The 19,047-nt window shown below is 35.9% G+C and overlaps 2 protein-coding genes across 3 annotated transcripts; both read left to right on the forward strand.

Annotated features, from left to right (window-relative positions):
- Window positions 1–45: 45 nt before the first annotated feature.
- LOC123551642 (pre-mRNA-splicing factor SYF2-like) lies at window positions 46–17,194 on the forward strand. 2 transcript variants are annotated; one of them, XM_045340723.2, is made up of 7 exons: window positions 46–90; window positions 7,460–7,549; window positions 8,287–8,412; window positions 8,763–8,880; window positions 11,452–11,542; window positions 12,844–12,942; window positions 13,937–17,194. In XM_045340723.2, the coding sequence occupies exons 1-7, from the start codon at window positions 79–81 to the stop codon at window positions 14,100–14,102; spliced, it is 702 nt and encodes a 233-aa protein (XP_045196658.2). In that variant the 5' UTR covers window positions 46–78; the 3' UTR covers window positions 14,103–17,194. The 2 variants fall into 2 exon arrangements, with proteins under 2 accessions (XP_045196658.2, XP_045196657.2); XM_045340722.2 differs by lacking the exon at window positions 46–90 and adding an exon at window positions 104–155.
- LOC128556357 (E3 SUMO-protein ligase KIAA1586-like) lies at window positions 167–4,812 on the forward strand. Its single transcript, XM_053541124.1, has 4 exons — window positions 167–1,088; window positions 1,643–1,693; window positions 2,167–2,345; window positions 2,910–4,812. The coding sequence occupies exons 3-4, from the start codon at window positions 2,208–2,210 to the stop codon at window positions 4,494–4,496; spliced, it is 1,725 nt and encodes a 574-aa protein (XP_053397099.1). The 5' UTR covers window positions 167–1,088; window positions 1,643–1,693; window positions 2,167–2,207; the 3' UTR covers window positions 4,497–4,812.
- Window positions 17,195–19,047: the final 1,853 nt, after the last annotated feature.

Raw genomic sequence — 19,047 nt, forward strand, 5'->3', positions numbered from 1 at the left:
TATCACGGAAAGGGCCCTTTCCGGTATCTAGTCATGCCCGTAGGAATACGGTACCATACGGGAATTAGAAAAAACAAAATGGCGTCAAACGTAAGGTTTTTTTGTTTTTGTTTTTGTTTTTTTTAAAGATCATGTCTTTGTTCCGTATTTTAAAGGTAAAGTAATTTATTTCACTAAAGTTTTTATTAAGCTGTGTATGTAATGATGTGAATATTTTATAATTAGAAGTTTAGATAGAAATTAAGAGCTTTGTTGAATTAGTGTATGATTCGGATACTCATAATTACCGTCGGCATTAATCAGGTCTAGGAGAGTGGTATATTTACAGATTATCTGTAAATTGACAGATTTTTCAATATATAAATTTACAGATCAAATATTTGAAAACTGCTAAAATCATATTTAGAATGAAATTAATTTACTTTTGGTATGCATAAATAAAGGTCAGAGTTCGGTAACTTTCAGTCATTTCTGTTGACTTTGATTTTTCTGAAAATGCCAAAAACTCAAAGGCCACTTCGCCTAATTTTCGCCTCCGGGGTAATCCAAATCGCCAAGGTAATCTGTCTGTTTAATTTAAGTTGTAAAATTGGGTGTACACACAGCGTAATACAATAGATGTAAATTATTGATAAATCCGTGGTTAATAACTTCGCCTACTCATCTGTCAAACATCAACCAATCAATATATGTAAGCCTCGTCATTTTGAAAATTTTCAACTGCCAATAATTTTAAGACTTAAACCTTCTTCAACATGATCTTATGCTTCAGTCGTATGTTATTTCTTGATTTTATTATAAATTATATCAAAATATACCAGGGCCTCCGCTGTCGATCGCCAATGTCGCCATTTGCGATGATTTTAAGAATCTGGCGCTAAATTTTGCGAACTGGCGAAAATGAGTGGCGCATAGTTTTTTTGGGTCGTTTATGTCTTTTTTCCGTAATGATATAAGCGAGTCAAGAATTGGTTCTCGATACACGTGTTTACCTAAAGCGCTGGTTGTGAAAAAAATCGATAACCAGTCTAGACGGTGTTTGTCAATTCGGATATTGATGTTGGTTGACACTTTGAGAAGATGATTGCGTAAGTATGTGTGAAATCATTAATCAGTTACAAAAACATCTGCAAACTCGTATATTTGAAGTGCGCCGAGGATTTGCCTAAATTAACGACAATTACGGCGTACTTTATGAGTTTGGATTTCTACAAAAAGGCCGACATGTATGTTTGTGACATGTAGATGTATGACGAATTTTTAATTAGTACGAAAGATGCATTTAGTTTGTTAATGTTTGCAAACATTTTAGATAATTTTATAATTCGTCAATTAACTTAAAAGATTTTACCGACGGTTGTGAAAACAAAAAACAGAACTGACTTAATTGTTATCCTGGCTAATTTCTTTAAAATGTTCAGGCATTTTGGAATGGTATCAGTTGCTATCATGGCTTCTAAAAGACCTTTAGATGAGTGTTCTACTCCACCTTCAAAAATAGCAAAATTTCAAAATTCTCCTATCAGAAAATTTAAAGAGTCTTGGAAAATTGGTAATTCATGGCTAAGATATGATTCTAAAACTAAGGAAATGTTTTGTGACATTTGTATCCAGGCACAAAATTCCAACTCATTCGTTACAGGATGTAATGTGTTGAAGAAGGAGTCTGTTACTAAACATGCGAAAATTAAAGGTAAGCACAATAAGATTTATTTTATTAGGTTTATTCTATTTGTCGAGTTTGTTTTGAACTCGAGTCACAAATCTTTTGTCACTTTGTGAGGCATATTTGTTAAAAACTGTCTGTCATATTGTTACAACTCTGTACAGTCTGACAGGATTCGAACCTTGCACAGGACTTATTGTTATTTATACTAAAGTACCAGTAAAAAGTATGAAATAATATTTTTGTACTTAAAGATGTTACCGGGCAAATTGAACTTTTTCACATACTTTGTGCAAACACAAGATACATGTAAAAATGTTTGCGGCATATATCATTATATGTATTGTGGCTGTATTTCTGCATTTTAAATTGAATTTCAAAGAAGATTAAAAAATGGATACATTAGAATTCCACCATATAGTGTGATTTAAAAGAAATACTTTTAAGTTAATAAAATGCAGAAATACACCAGAATTGTATATATTTGTCTTCATTTACAGAACATGACGATGCTGCCAGAGCGGGCAAACTGAGATCTATTATGCAAGTGTGCCGAGAAAACTCACTGGCTAAGAGTGAATTGGCTATAACAACAGCAATGAAAAATGTATACTTCGCTGCAGAAGAAAACCTTCCAAACTGTATGGTTCCGAAGCTGAACAAGTTCTTGTTGTATCAAGTAAGTTTGTATGAAATATAATTGTAATATGGGAAAGATGACATCTTATTTTTTCATATTAAAATGTAAACCTTACAATAGGCATTTAGTATGATTTTAAATATGTGTAAGATATTAAACATCATGATCAGACTAAAATTTTAAAAATGCAAAGGTGTGTACCTACAGCTAGTAGGGATGCAAATCTTCCTTACACAGTTACACATCAGCCTTAAATACAAATTTGAAATGCACAAAACAAATAAATGCTACATCTGTGTGCACCTTAGTTTAAATAGTTCTTGTTCAGATATACATAAAATGATACATCATATGCTCTACAGATAACATAAGGATTAGGAGAACAAGCAGTGTGTCCTTCTCCTATGTGCACTTTAGATTATATTTAACACAGTTGTTAATCAAAATACAAGCTACTAGTGCTGCTTTTCAAAAAATACTGCCTGAATATTCTGTGATATCAGACTATATAAGACAAAGAAGGTATATTTTAAGGCATTAATTTTACCTTAAAGCAGCACTTCTAGCTTTTTATGTATGTTTTTTTTAAAACTTTATTTATAGGGCGTGTCACAGTTGGCAGATCTGAAATGTGATGGTCACACCAATTATGAACATTCAACTTCAATTGAAGAATTCCAGAGTTGTATAGCCGGGGTACTTGAAGACCAGTTAATCGACAAGATCAATTCCAGTGTGAAGTTCAGCCTGATGTTTGACGAGAGCACCGATGTGTCTGTCCACCAGAACATGGTAATGTACATTAGGGTTCTTGAGTCTGATGAGTTTGGTTACACTTCCCCTGGTACTTACTTCTTTGGGATAGATAGCTTGTCTAGGGCAAACTCTGAATCAATATATACTAAGGTCATGGATATGTTGAAGGTCAAAGGTATAAGTTTGTCTAATCTCTGTGGTGTGAGCACAGATGGTGCAGCAGTTATGATTGGCCACAAGTCTGGTGTAGTTACAAGGTTAAAGAGAGAGGTACCCGGTGTTTTGGCCACACATTGCATTGCCCACAGGTTAGCGTTAAGTTGTTGTACTGGTGCTGATGCTATCCCTTACATGGTCAAAGTGCAAGAGGTCATCAACAGTGTTTACAAGTATTTTCACTATTCGCCTAAGAATATGGCCATGCTTGAAGCTGTTCAGTCTCTAACACCAGGTCAAAGTAAGAGGTTTAAGGAAGTATTTCATACCCGTTGGCTCAGTTTTGAAGGATCAGTGTCTGCCATGGTCACCAACTTCTCTAATTTGATTTCTGTCTTTCTTGAGGAGAATTCAGGAAAGGCACTGAGCCTACACAAGTCACTTACCTGCTTCAAGTTTTTGTATGTCGTGCACTTTCTTTTTGATGTGTTGAAACCCTTGGCAATCCTGTCAAAGATGTATCAGAAGCAGGACCTTGATTTCACAGAGGTTACTCCTTTGCTCAGGTCAACTATTGATTGTGTCAGTGACTTGCAGGTCAAGAAAAATGGTCAAAAGCTCACAGAATTTCTTGATCAGGTCCCTTCTGAGCCCCAAGTTGATGCTGATGGTCTGGTCACTTTCCAGTTCCAATGTCACACTATTAGGGACAGTTCTAAGCAGAGAGATGAGGCAGTCAAAGTTTGTGACCAGTTTGTAACTGGTCTGGTCAAAAGTTTAAATGTCCGGTTTTCTGATAATGAGGATGGTTCAGTTCTGACTGCTCTCAGTAATTTCTTTAATCCATTAGTCAGTAAAACCTGCAAAGGTACTGACATAGATGTGGTCAACGAATACCTTGCCACTGTTGGGGTGGAAGGTTGCAAGGATGAACTTTCATGCTTCCTCAATTTTGCCCATGCAAGCCATGACAATGGCAATAAATCAGTCAAATCCACTAGGGACATGGCAAATCTTGCACTAAGAAATAAAGATGTGTACCCAGCTGCTTCTGAGGCAGCTGGGAGGTTACTCGTGGCCCCTGTTTCCACTGTTGAATGTGAACGGGGGTTCAGCAAGCAAAACCTTATCAAAACTTGCTTGAGAAACTCTCTAGCAATGTCAGCTCTGAACAACCTGATGAGGATTTCAATTGATGGGCCAGGTTTATCTGACTTTGACTTTGGATGTGCTTTTAAGAAATGGAAAACTCTGAAGACTAGGAGAATCTTAATGTAATATTCATGTTCTGGGAATGCAGCATACATGTATATAACAATGTTGTGAGATAAACTGATTAACAGATTTTTATGGTATTAAATGTTGATAATTTAAGACAGTGTAAATTATACTCATGATAGTTTAAGTTATCCTAGTGTAATGTGTTCTTTGACAGCAGTCTATATAACAAATGTTGTGTGATAAATTGATGGACAGATTTTTATTGTGTTAAATGTGAATAAAAGACAATATAGATTATACTACATGATAGTTAATATTCAACATTATATAAAAAAAAGAAATGTTGAGTGCTAAATTGGTTGACTGATTTTTGTTGTGTAATATTTATGTAAATAAGACAGTATAGATTATACTATATGATAGTTTAAGTATATTTAACATTAAATATAGAAACTGAATTTTCCTTTGTTTTTACTTCTAAAATTATTTAATACACCTTATGATCATTCCTAATGTAACTTGAATCTATTTACAATAATTGATTTCCATATGCTCTGACACTAAGACAACCAAATGAGAGAAATAAAAGTGGCTCAGAACTTTGGCTCAAAAGTGGCTCTTAAGTGGCTCCAACTTTTTCAAAGTGGCGAAAAGGTTGGCGACAAGTATGAGAAACCCAGAGGAGGCCCTGTTTACTTCAAATACGGCCAATTTCTATAAATGAATTGCACGGGAACCGATTCCGCGGACGTCTGAACTGCCGTAATAAAATATTGTAAAAAGATCGCCAAGTTTGGTATTGTTTTATTAATAAATAAATCAATTAAATGTATAAATCTGAACAAGTTGAGGCAAGAATCGGGCATTATTAAAATAAGAGAATCGAAACATGCATGAAAACTTCCACGGCGTCTGATTGTGCACCTGGTAAATTTACGAGTTTCGGACGCATAAATTTCGGATAGAAAATTATAGGCGACTTTTTCCACAGTGCAGTTTGTACTTTATTTAGAAATGGTTAAAAGAACTTGTAAAACGCTCATATTATTACTAAAATGTTCTTCAAACTGTGCTTTTTATTATTTTTGTTTTGTAGTTTTGAAGATAGAACTGAAATAAATGAACTTGAATTTTAGTATTTGTTTTTGTTCTTGTAGTTTATAATGCAGGTAAAATTAACTTTCATTTCAATTCCTTTGGCACCGGTGTTGGCTCCAGTGGCTCCTCTTTGGCTCCAACTTTTGCCAAATGGCGAAAGTGTTAGCGACAGCCAAAAAATATCCAGAGCCACCCCTAGACAAGGTTACAGCTCTCAACCCATTTTTTCAACCAACAGAAGTTGATTGAGCCCAGCGAATCTCACTCTTTTTACCTAAATCTTGACGTTTTCATTGCCAAGCCGGATTCAATCCACTTTCGTTGATTGAAAAGATAGCATGAGAACTGTCTTGTTATTTTTTTAATATCATCGGCAAATTCTGAGTCTGAATATTTTCAAGAATCATTTGAATCGAAATCTGTGAGTTATTTGGTAACTATAAATGTAAAGAATTTCAAATATGAAAATTAACGGTCAAAACACGGCGGGTAGTCAACATGGCGGCTTTATGCGCAATCGCAGAGTACCTGTGGTTATGAAATGTGAAATTTCACTTAATGCATAGATGTTGATATAGCGGTAGCCAGGGGTCTAGTAACCCTGGTTACTGGACCCTAGATAACCCTTGTAGGGCTGTTTAGATGTCTGGTAATGATTATTAATCCCCCGCCACGAGTGGTTATAGGAATGGTCTCCGTCCATCCGTAACAATTGTGTCCGCTCCATATAACTTAAATCCCATGAAGAATTTTCATGAAACTTGGGTCAAATGACCACCTCATCAAGACGATGTGCAGAACTCATGCGTCAGCCATGTCGGCTCAAGGTCACAACTCAAGGTCAAAGGTTTGAGCCTTCCATTTTGTGTCTGCTCTGTATCTCCTAAACCCCTTGAAGGATTTTGATGAAACTCGGGTCAAATGATCACCTCATCAAGACGGTGTGTAGAACTGATGAGTCAGCCATGTCGACTCAAGGTCAAAGGTTTGAGTCTTCCATTTTGTGTCCGCTTTGTATCTTCTAAACCCCTTGAAGGATTTTCATGAAACTTGGGTCAAATGATCACCTCATCAAGACGATGTGCAGAACTCATGAGTCAGCCATGATAGCTCAATTTCCAGGTCACAACTCAAGCTCAGATTTATTGATGTCATCATACATGGACTATACAATATACTTAACAAAGTCAATGCTTCCTCCCAATTCCATCAACCCTATCACTAACCACAACAGCGGTGGGTGATATAGTTATCTTTCAGACTGTCTTGTGAATACTTAAAATGGTACTTGCTTGGTAGAAACTTTCATTAATTAAACATCTTCTCCTCTGAAACTGCAGATCAGAATTACACTAAAATTGGTCTGTAGCATCCTGTCAGGGTCCTCTCTCAAATGTTTGAATCGGAGCTCTTGGTCCCTTTTATGGGTTGCTAGAGCTCAAAAGAGAAAAATATCTATAAACAACTTTTTCTCATGAATCACATGATGAATCTTCATCAGACTTGTCCTCTCTCCAATTTATTCAAATGGGGGCACTTTGCCCCTTTAAGTGGCTGCTACATGTAGATCTAAAAATAGAAATGCATTTAAACGACTTCTTCTCATGAACCACTTGATGGATCTTTACCAAACTTGGTCTGTAGCATCATTGTAAGGTTCTCTCAAATTTGTTCAAATGGGGGCACTTGGCCCCTCTAAGGGGCTGCTAGGATTAAAAAAAATAGAAATACCTTTAAACGGCTTCTATTCAAAGGAAACACAAGGAATAAATTTTACGGGAAAAATAAACATGTCTTCCAATTAATTTTAAATAAAACTCAACACAGAGTAACAGACATACTCGAATCATGTACAGTAAATTAAGCTATGTGAACTAAGTATTAGTTTTAAGTTAATATTTTTAAATAATTATGTTTGTCAGGATGCACAGCCAGGCACTTCCTCGGAGTCAGGGGGAGAAGACAAAAAGAAAAGTAGATTAAACAGACTGCAGGAACTCCAGCTACGTATGGTAAGTTTAAAAAACAGAGTTTGAAAATGTTCAGAGTGCACGAAAACTTTATGCTAGTGCATGAATACAGCTTTTTGTACAAATAATTGTTATTAATTTTTTCACTTTTGTTCTCAATGCTGTGAGCAGTCTGCTACCAGATACATTATTATAGCACCCTTTTCATGCTAAGCACATTCAAAGGTGCTTTACCTACAGTGATGAATACCACTCTGTGCACCCTAAAGGCTATTCATCCTTTACCAGTACATACACGGAGCGATCTGTCCAGAGGGACAGAGTAAGAGAAGGCCAGAAAGCTCTTCAGAATAGAGAGAACTCTTTTATAGATACACACAAGTCTGACTGACTTAGCATGCATAGCTCTTTGCAAATAGACAGCCTGTGAGTGGGAGACACTTGAAAGCATTGTGGAAATTTCCAGTGTCCGGGTCTGGATTCAAACCCCAGACCTCTGGGTTGACAGTCAAACATGATTATGCTCAACAAACAGCAGAATGTGATGACTTTTGAAGAACTCTAAACCAGTATCTAGTATTTTTAAAAGTAATAATATATACTGGTAGTGTGTATCATTGATATCCTAGAACCATAATCTAATTTAAGGTTCAGTGTTTATTATATTTTGTGTCAAGTAAGTAAATATTTGCTTGCAGCTGAAAACTTCTAGACTAAAAACACAATTATTAAGAAATTGCCTTTCGGTCAAATGCAGAATAATATTTTTTTTTGTACAGAATGAAGCAAGAAAGATGAACCATCAGGAAGTTGTAGAAGAAGATAGAAGAAAGAAACTGCCTGCAAACTTTGAACAAAAAAGGAAATTTGTAGAATGGGAAGAACAAGAAGAGAAAAAGAGAAAAGTGAGATTCAAAAATTGTCGGATGTTATAGATTTCACAGTAGATACTGAAACCAAGTTAGAAGTAGAATTGTAGACTTTTTCTCAGCCTGTCAGTTGTAGGAGAAGAAATTGTCATAATTTTTACCTCACATATCACATAGAATTTATCACTGATTGAAAATCATGATTTTAGACACATTGAGCATATTATGGTCTTTTTCTAAAGTTGCACACTCTTTAGCCTGTTTAAGCTCTGATTCAGGTGAGTGATATAGCGCCATCATGATCCTCTTGTTCTTGATTAAGAAAATTGTTTTACTGTCAGTATGCTGCCTTCCTGTGTCAATGTTTTGATTATGATCATGTTTAGGAAGCTGAAGCGAAGGGTGAGGACTATGACAGGGTTAAACTGCTGGAGATTGGAGCTGATGATGCAGAAAAATGGGAGAGAAAGAAGAAGAAAAAGAATCCTGATCCTGGATTTTCAGGTAGTTTTCATTCTGTTGATTACATTTAAAGTATATGACTGTTGTTTAACACAATCAGTTTTTAGCTGGACTATTCATAGAATAGTAGAGCTATTGGACTCGCCCATGCGTCGGCGTCGGCGTCCGCGTCCGCGTCCCAATTTGGTTAAGTTTTGTATGTAAGCTGGTATCTCAGCAACCACGTGTGGGAATGGATTGAAACTTCACACACTTATTCACTGTGATAAACTGAATTACATTGCACAGGTCCCATAACTCTATTTTGCTTTTTTACAAAATTATGCCCCTTTTTTGACTTAGAAATTTTTGGTTAAGGTTTTGTATGTAAGCTGGTATCTCAGTAACCACTTGTGGGAATGGATTGAAACTTCACATACTTATTCACTGTGATAAACTGACTTACATTGCACAGGTTCCATAACTCTATTTTGCTTTTTTACAAAATTATGCCCCTTTTTCGACTTAGAATTTTTTGGTTAAGGTTTTGTATGTAAGCTGGTATCTCAGTACTCACTAATTGGAATGGATTGAAACTTCACACACTTGTTCACTGTCATGATCTGACATGCACAAAGCAGGTTCCATAACTCTATTTTGCTTTTTTACAAAATTATGCCCCTTTTTCGACTTAGAATTTTTTGGTTAAGGTTTTGTATGTAAGCTGGTATCTCAGTATCCACAAATTGGAAAGGATTGAAACTTCACACACTTGTTCACTGTCATGATATGACATGCAGTACAGAGGGTCAATACCTCTACTTTGCATTTTACAAAATTATGCACCTTTTTAAACTTAGGAGTTTTGGGTTAAATTCTTATATGTAAGCTGGTATCTCAGTACCCTCTAATGGGAATGGATTGAAACTTCACACACTTGTCCACTGTCATGAGCTGATAAGCACTATGCAGGTTCCATAACCCTATTTTGCTTTTTTTAAATTATGCCCCTTTTTCGACTTTCGTATTCATTCAGTCGACAAGGCTGTTGAATAGTCGAGCGTTGCTGTCCTCCGACAGCTCTTGTTGTGATAGAGCTTCCTTTTTGGAGCTGTTAAGTTTGCTGACTTTTGAATCATTGACTCACTGTTTTGTGTTCTGAACCTCGCTTGGGGTGTAGAAGTCTTTCGTATGTTAAAGCCATCCAGCCGGCTTACATAATTTCCTACCCAGCTGCCCGCACATGTCTGAAATTATGCCTGGAGAGGCACCAGGGATCTTCCTCCTACCAAAAGCTGGAAAGTCACCATATCACCTTAGATTATTTCATTGTTACTTAAAAACCTGCAAAAAAAGTTTCTGCTTAGAATATTATATCATGATGTACATCTAGATCTTCAGGTACTCCACAGGATGGCAAGTCTAAAACAAAATTTATTACTGTATGTGTTGCAACAGTATAAGGTAGGGACAGTAAACTTTGCTGAAATGTTAATCAGCATAATGAAGTTGTGTCCCTATTTGTTTTCACTCTGTAAAGAAGATTTATTGCCTTTGAATTGTAATTTCAAACTTGTGTTGCATACTGTACATTACTCACAAACATTAAACTTTATAGGTGTGAAGTTTTGTACCTGAAGTTAAGTTTTTGTTTTCACCCAGTAAAACATGGTTGTTTCCCTTTACTAAGTATTCATTAATGAGTTGTATGCACTCTGCTAACTGTTGTTCAGATTTGGCCATGAAACTTACTACAAAATTTATAAATCAGCTTTGAAATACCACAGTGTAATTTGAGTATCCTTGAAATCTTGAATAGTTTGTTGAGCATCCTCTAGAGCTAAGACATATGTTGCCAGTTTTGCATTTAAAGTTTTATACAGTGAATAGGGACTTTCAGTTATTTGTCATTCTTTTAGTTCAGTTAATCTTTTATGTGTGTATTTTATAGTTTTTAGCTCGACTTTTCGAAGAAAAAGTAGAGCTATTGCACTCGCCTTGGCGTCTGCGTCGGTGTCAGCATTGGTTAAAGTTTTTGAAAAAGTCAAATTTCTCTGTTACTATCACAGTTATTGACTTGAAACTTAAAAATAGTTATTTACTATCAAAGTCTACACCAGGAGAAACAATCCCCACATCTCTGATTTGAATTTTGACAGAGTTATGCCCCTTTTTAACTTAGAATTGTTTGGTTAAAGTTTTTGATAAAGTGAGATATCTCTGTTACTATGAAAGCTTTTGACTTGAAACTTAGAATAGTTATTTACTATCAAAGTCTACGCCAGGAGAAACAATCCCCATAACTCTGTTTGAATTTTGACAGAGTTATGCCCCTTTTAACTTAGAATTTTTTGGTTAAAGTTTTTAATAAAGTCAAATATCTCTGTTACTATGAAAGCTTTTGACTTGAAACTTAAAATAGTTATTTACTATCAAAGTCTACACCAGTAGAAACAATCCCCATAACTCTGGTTTGAATTTTGACAGAGTTATGCCCCTTTTTAACTTAGAATTTTTTGGTTAAAGTTTAATAAAGTTTTTACTGGCAAAGCTCTAATTCAGAGTCAAGCACTGGGAAAAGTTGAGCGCACTGTCATCAGACAGATAGATAACAATACTGGTTATGTATTACAGATTATGAGGCGGCTACCTATAGGAAGTACCAGAGAAACACAAAGAATCTTAAACCAGATCTTGCTGACTACTCCAGACAGAAAGAGAAAATGTAAGTTTTATAATGACATTTGTTTAGGTATTTGCATAGCACTCATGTTTGATTTTCTTAGAATAAATTAGATTTACATTATCACTCTGGTGTGCTTAAGGTTCCATCATCATTGATAATAATTTCTAATTATCATATCTAAACTTTAACAAAGCAGGAGGGGCCTCCATGGCCAAGTTGTTAAGATTGCTGACTTAAAATCACTTGCACCTTACCAATGTGGGTTCGGGGCGTTGAATTCTTCATGTGAGGAAGCGATCCAGCTGACTTATGGAAGGTCAGTGGTTGTACCCAGGTGCCAGCCCATAATGAAATAATGCACGGAGGGGCACCTGGGGTCTTTTTCCAACATTAGAGCTGGAATGTCGCCGTATGACCTATAATTGTGTTGATGCGACGTTAAACCCAGCAAAAAAAATTAAAATAAATAAATAAATAACAAAGCAGGAACATGAACATTTTAAGCTTGAGTTTTCGAAAAAAAAGTAGAGCTATTGCACTCGCCCCGGCGTCGGCGTCGCCGTTTGCGTCACGGTTCATTAATGTTTTCGATAAAGTAGAATATCTCTGTTACTATCAAAGTTTTCGACTTGAAACTTAAAATAATTATTTACTATCAAAGTCTACACCAGGAGAAACAATCCGCATAATTCTGGTTTGAATTTTGACAGAGTTATGCTCCTTTTTAACTTAGAATATTTTGGTTACAGTTTTTGATAAAGTCAAATATCTCTGTTACTATCAAAGCTTTTGACTTGCAACTTAAAATAGTTATTTACTATCAAAGTCTACACCAGGAGAAACAATCCGCATAACTCTGATTTGAATTTTGACAGAGTTATGCCCCTTTTTAACTTAGAATTTTTTGGTTAAAGTTTTATAAAGTTTTTACTGGCAAAGCTGTAATTCAGAGTCAAGCACTAAGAAAAGTCAAGCGTGCTGTCTTATGGACAGCTCTTGTTTTTTCTAATCTACCAAAAATTTCTAGACTACCCTGAACAAAAACACTTCGCATTTTAAACATCAATCAGTCTAGTAAATAATTAAAATGGCCGCTTACTGAGAGCTTCTTACAACTGCTGTCTAATAGAAATAACAAGCATGTGCAAAATCACTGTATTATTTTACAAACGTTTCAGTTGTATTATTGGCCAAGTTAAACATATTTGATGTGGTATTGTTATATTCATGCTAGTAAAATTAAATTCTAGTATATTCAAAAATTTGAAGTTTAAAAAAAACTGGCATATAGTATTTCGAATTGAAATATTTTCAAAGATTATGTGTTTATTGTATTTCAGGGGTGATGATTTCTATGCTACCAAGAACACATTGGGTCTGACACAGAGAAAAGATCCAAAGGAAGCTGTAGATAGAATGGTGGATGACCTTGAAAAACAGTAAGTCCTTTCTAACTTTGTTTCTCTTTTACTGCATCAAATAGATATTTGCTTTCATTCGGTGGCTGTTATTGTTTAGTGTGATCAAGTTTTTATACGCCCGTTTAGAAAAAAAACCAGACATATTATGTGATGGCGCATGTGTCTGTCTGTCCTTCCGTCATAATTCGTGTCCAGAGCATAACTTTATAACTATTGAAGATGTTGACTTTAAACTTGGCATATAGGTAGGTGGCGATGAGACGATGTGCAGAGCACTTGAACCGGCTCTGTAAGTCAAAGATCAAGGTCACATTTTGCGTTCAAAGGTCAAATATGTCCGTCATTTTTTGTGTCTGGAGCATAATGTATTAACCATTAAAGGTATTGAAGTCAGACTTGAGATGTAGGTAGGTGGCAACATGACGATGTGCAGAGTGCATGAACCAGGGCAGTAGGTCAGAGGTCAAGGTTACAGCAATGTCAAATCTGCCCATCATATTTTGTGTCCAGAGCATAACTTAAGAAGTACTAAAGGTATTGACTTGAAACTTTGAATATAGGCAGGTGGTAATTCACCCTGAAGAGACAATGTGCAGACTGCAACATCAAATCACTTGCCCCCCCCCCCCCCAACGACATGGGTTCGAGTCACCTCAGGGCGTTGAATTCTTCATGTGAGGAAGTCATCCAGCTGGCTTACGGAAGGTCGGTGGTTCTACCCAGGTGCCCGTCCATGATGAAATAATGCAAGGAGGGGCACCTGGGGTCTTCCTCCACCATCAAAGCTGGAAAGTTGCCATATGACCTGAATTGTGTCGGTGCGACGTTAAACCCAACAAAACAAACAATTTATTAAAGAAGAGTTCAAGGAGCAGTCATTAAACATTGTTTTAAAAAATTGACATAATGATATGCAACATGTTGAAACTGTCTTTTACATTTTGATCAGTAAATGTGCATTAGTAATATAGGGTAAATCTGAGTTATAGTTTTGATTTCTTTTTTTCTCCAGAATTGAAAAGCGTGCAAAATACAGCCGGAGGCGTGCTCATGATGAAGATGCTGATATTGACTATATCAATGAAAGAAATGCTAAATTTAACAAGAAACTGGAAAGATTTTATGGAACATATACTGCAGAAATCAAACAGAACTTGGAAAGAGGGACAGCAGTCTAGTGTTTTACTGTGTATAGTGGGGATGTTTTTTTTTTTTTTTTCAAGTAAAACATTTCCAGAGGTGATTTCTTTGAATGTCAGATAGTAAGAGACTTGCTAGGAATAAGGTTCACATCTGGTATAAGAGATGGTTGCTATGGAAACAACGTCAAGGTCTTCAAACAGTTAATTTGTAAATTATCATCACTTGTGTTGAGTAGCTTAGCTTTGAGGCAGGGATGATTAAAGTTATAAGCAGCCATTTTACACAGCTTTTACATCATCTGTATTTAAAAACAGAATTCAGCATATATTTGTCAGTATGGCAGTGGTGTTACAGCCCCATTTTGGACATAGCATGAGGATATTGTAGTTCGGTTGTAAAAAAGATACTTCTGTAGGCACTGACACTATCATGTAGGTCAAAAGTCAGAATCTGACATAATTTTAAAAGACAAGTAATTTTGAGTTTTAGGTGAGATTATGATAAATGGCAAAATGGGAAAGACATTTTTGTACACTACTGAATAAATGTGTTTTGAATACTGGACTTTAAAACTCAAGCTCTTTAATAAATCACCTGGGTCATCTTTCATATACTTATTAAAACTTCAGGGGATTCTCAATCAGTTTGCAAATGACTCATCTCTCCGCTTATGACTTTTTAGCTCACCTGTCACAAAGTGACAAGGTGAGCTTTTGTGATCGTGCGGTGTCCGTCGTCCGTGCGTCCGTAAACTTTTGCTTGTGACCACTCTTAAGGTCACATTTTTCATTGGATCTTTATGAAAGTTGGTCAGAATGTTCATCTTGATGATATCTAGGTCAAGTTCGAAACTGGTCACGTGCCTTCAAAAACTAGGTCAGTAGGTCTAAAAATAGAAAAACCTTGTGACCTCTCTAGAGGCCATATATTTCACAAGATCTTCATGAAAATTGGTCAGAATGTTCACCTTGATGATATCTAGGTCAAGTTCGAAACTGGGTCACGTGCCATCAAAAACTAGGTCAGTAGGTCAAAAATAGAAAAACCTTGTGACCTCTCTAGAGGCCATATATTTCACAAGATCTTCATGAAAATTGGTCAGAACGTTCAACTTGATGATTTCTAGGTCAAGCTCGAAACTGGGTCATGTGCCATCAAAAACTAGGTCAGTAGGTCAAATAATAGAAAAACCTTGTGACCTCTCTAAAGGCCATATTTTTCATGGGATCTGTATGGAAGTTGGTCTGAATGTTCATCTTGATGATATCTAGGTCAAGTTCGAAACTGGGTCACATGCCATCAAAAACTAGGGCAGTAGGTCTAAAAATAGAAAAACCTTGTGACCTCTCTAGAGGCCATATATTTCACAAGATCTTCATGAAAATTGGTCAGAACGTTCAACTTGATGATTTCTAGGTCAAGTTCGAAACTGGGTCACATGCCATCAAAAACTAGGTCAGTAGGTCAAATAATAGAAAAACCTTGTGACCTCTCTAAAGGCCATATTTTTCATGGGATCTGTATGAAAGTTGGTCTGAATGTTCATCTTGATGATATCAAGGTCAAGTTCGAAACTGGGTCATGTGCCTTCAAAAACTAGGTCAGTAGGTCTAAAAATAGAAAAACCTTGTGACCTCTCTAGAGGCCATATATTTCATGAGATCTTCATGAAAATTGGTCAGAATGTTCACCTTGATGATATCTAGGTCAAGTTCGAAAGTGGGTCACGTGCCTTCAAAAACTAGGTCATTAGGTCAAATAATAGAAAAACCTTGTGACCTCTCTAGAGGCCATATTTTTCATGGGATCTGTATGAAAGTTGGTCTGAATGTTCATCTTGATGATATCTAGTTCAAGTTCGAAAGTGGATCACGTGCCATCAAAAACTAGGTCAGTAGGTCAAATAATAGAAAAACCTTGTGACCTCTCTAAAGGCCATATTTTTCATGGGATCTGTATGAAAATTGGTCCGAATGTTCATCTTGATGATATCTAGGTCAAGTTCGAAACAGGGTCATGTGCGGACAAAAACTAGGTCAGCAGGCCTAAAAATAGAAAATCTTGTGACCTCTCTAGAGGCCATACTTGTGAATGGATCTCCATTAAAATTGGTCAGAATGTTCACCTTGATGATATCTAGGTCAAGTTTGAAACTGGGTCACATGCCTTAAAACACTAGGTCAGTAGGTCAAATAATAAAAAAACCTTGTGACTTCTCTAGAGGCCATACTTTTCATGGGATCTGTATGAAAGTTGGTCTGAATGTTCGTCTTGATGATATCTAGGTCAACTGGGTCAACTGCGGTCAAAAACTAGGTCAGTAGGTCTAAAATTATTAAAATCTTTTGACCTCTCTAGAGGCCATATTTTTCAATGGATCTTCATGAAAATTGATCTGAATGTTCACCTTGATGATATCTAGGTCAGTTTCGAAACTGGGTCACGTGCGATCAAAAACTAGGCCAGTAGGTATAAAAATAGAAAAACCTTGTGACCTCTCTAGAGGCCATATTTTTCATGAGATCTTCATAAAAATTAGTGAGAATGTTCACCTTGATGATATCTAGGTAAAATTCAAAACAGGGTTATGTACCTTCGAAAACTAGGTCAATAGGTCAAATAATAGGAAAACCTTGTGACCTCTCTAGAGACCATATTTTTCAATGGATCTTCATGACAATTGGTCAGAATTTTTATCTTGATAATATCTAGGTCAAGTTCAAAACTGGGTCACATGAGCTCAAAAACTAGGTCACTATGTCAAATAATGACGTCATACTCAAAACTGGGTCATGTGGGAAGAGGTGAGCGATTCAGGACCATCATGGTCCTCTTGTATGTATTTATGTTGCTAGGCAACAAGTCATATTTAGACATTGTTTTATGTAAGTGTAAATAAGATACTTAACAGTTATATTACCTGTCAATATTCTTTTAATGAATGTTCCTGGTATGCAAGGTAATGTGTGTACATAAAGAATTGATAATTATTTAATAATTATAGCCTTGGGACAGAATTAGGGGTCTTAAATCAGATTCTGTCCTCACTGTTTTAACTTGTGCAATTGTATCATTTAATTTGACAGTCATGTACATTTTGTTGAAACCAATAAATCATTGAATTTCATTGAAGGCTTAATTTATGTTAATTATATGATATTAGAAGGCATTGTTTTTTCCTGCCATTTTATGGTTATATTTTTGCAGTAAGCACTGGAATTTAACACTGGTTGCCCAATCAAGATAAAGTTATTTTAGCAGAAGTATATATTTGATAAATATGCTTAAGGAATGGTATGAATATAAGGCCTTTTGTATGATATTTGTTAAAGATTGTATATAGACAATTACAAAGGGGCCTTTGCTTCCTTTAAAAAGCTTAAAATTGATGGATACAATTTGTGAACTAGAAAGCGGACTTGAAATTCTGATGAAATTTGTCCTTTAATAAGCACACAAGCAGTTTTCTAATGTATCACATAAAATTTTACTGTGTTTACTATTCTATCTTTTAACTGTCTTGTCAAAAGTTAATGAAAGTCTATCAAGGTTATATATACTTTTTCTGACCCACCTAATACCAGAACAAATTGATAAATGAAATAAAGTTTTTGTGAAGAAAAATGTTAATAAAGTGACGTTTTTGACACAATCACTGCTTGCATTTTTAGCCCATCATCATCAGATGGTGGGCTATTTAAATCACTGCGTCCATGGTCTGGCAACAATTTCTCGTTACCGTATCTTCTCAGAAACTACTGGGGGGATTTTGACCAAACTTTGTCAGAATGATGTATTGGTACTGAGTTCGATCCTCGGGCAGGGCGTATGTTCTCCATGACTATTTGATGAAAGACATTGTGTCTGAAATCATTAGTCCTCCACCTCTGACTCATGTGGGGAAGTTGGCAGTTACTTGCGGAGAACAGGTTTGTACTGGTACAGAATCCAGGAACACTGGTTAGGTTAATTGCTCGTCGTTACATGACTGAAATACTGTTGAAAAACGGCATTAAACCCAAAACAAACAAACAAACAAATAGCCTTCAAATTTGAAGCACATGCATAGTTTTGTGTACTGAAATGAACTTTGACCTTGAACTTGATCTAGTGACCTACTTTCACATTTCTCAAGCTACAGCTTTCAAATTTGGACCACATGCTCAGTTTTATGTGTACAGAAATGAACTTTGACCTCGATTTTGACCTAGTGACATATTTGTGCTTTGCTCATAGCACATTCATATATTGACCAATCTCTTTGATATTTGGTATGCAAGTACCTTGTATGGAGCCAAAATTACCAATTGGTATTAGAGGTCACTGGATCCAAGGACTTATAGGATTTTGATCTAGTCTTGAAATTTGGAACATTCAAAAATTACTCAATGGTGGGCGCCAAGATCACTCTGTGATCTCTTGTTAAATATAATAGATACATTTTGTTTCTTCAGTGGATCAGAACCCAACATTTTTTTTTTGTATCAACTTCTGAGATATGAAAAAGTTTATTTGTTGGTTGTGAAGGTGGTATATGATATAAATCCTCACTTTGGTTCTGTCTTTGTGTCTCATAAATACTTCAGTCAAATATTGGAAAGAGGTCCTTAAGTTCTTGGACACTTTTTAGCTCACTCTGAACAAAGTTCAGGTGAGCTATTAGTACAGGTTGGTGATCGGACTTCCTTTATCATCCTGCCTCCATCAACATTTTTACTTTAATATCTTCTCGGAAACTGCTGGTGAGAACCAAACATGATCTGTAGCATCCTGGAATGGCCTTCTCTGATATTTGTGCAAATGGTTTTGCTTGGTCTCTGAAAGGGGCTACCTGAACTCGAAGTAGAAAAACATTTCAATACCGTTGGTTGGACCTTTTAACTTATTTACAATATATTGGGGCTGTTAGAGCAAAAAATAGAAAAAGTCTTTCAATGAACTCCTTAACTGATGTTCATAAGACTTGGTCAGAAGCAAGAT

Source organism: Mercenaria mercenaria, chromosome 4 (assembly GCF_021730395.1).
Source record: "Mercenaria mercenaria strain notata chromosome 4, MADL_Memer_1, whole genome shotgun sequence".
NCBI classification, from domain to species: domain Eukaryota; kingdom Metazoa; phylum Mollusca; class Bivalvia; order Venerida; family Veneridae; genus Mercenaria; species Mercenaria mercenaria.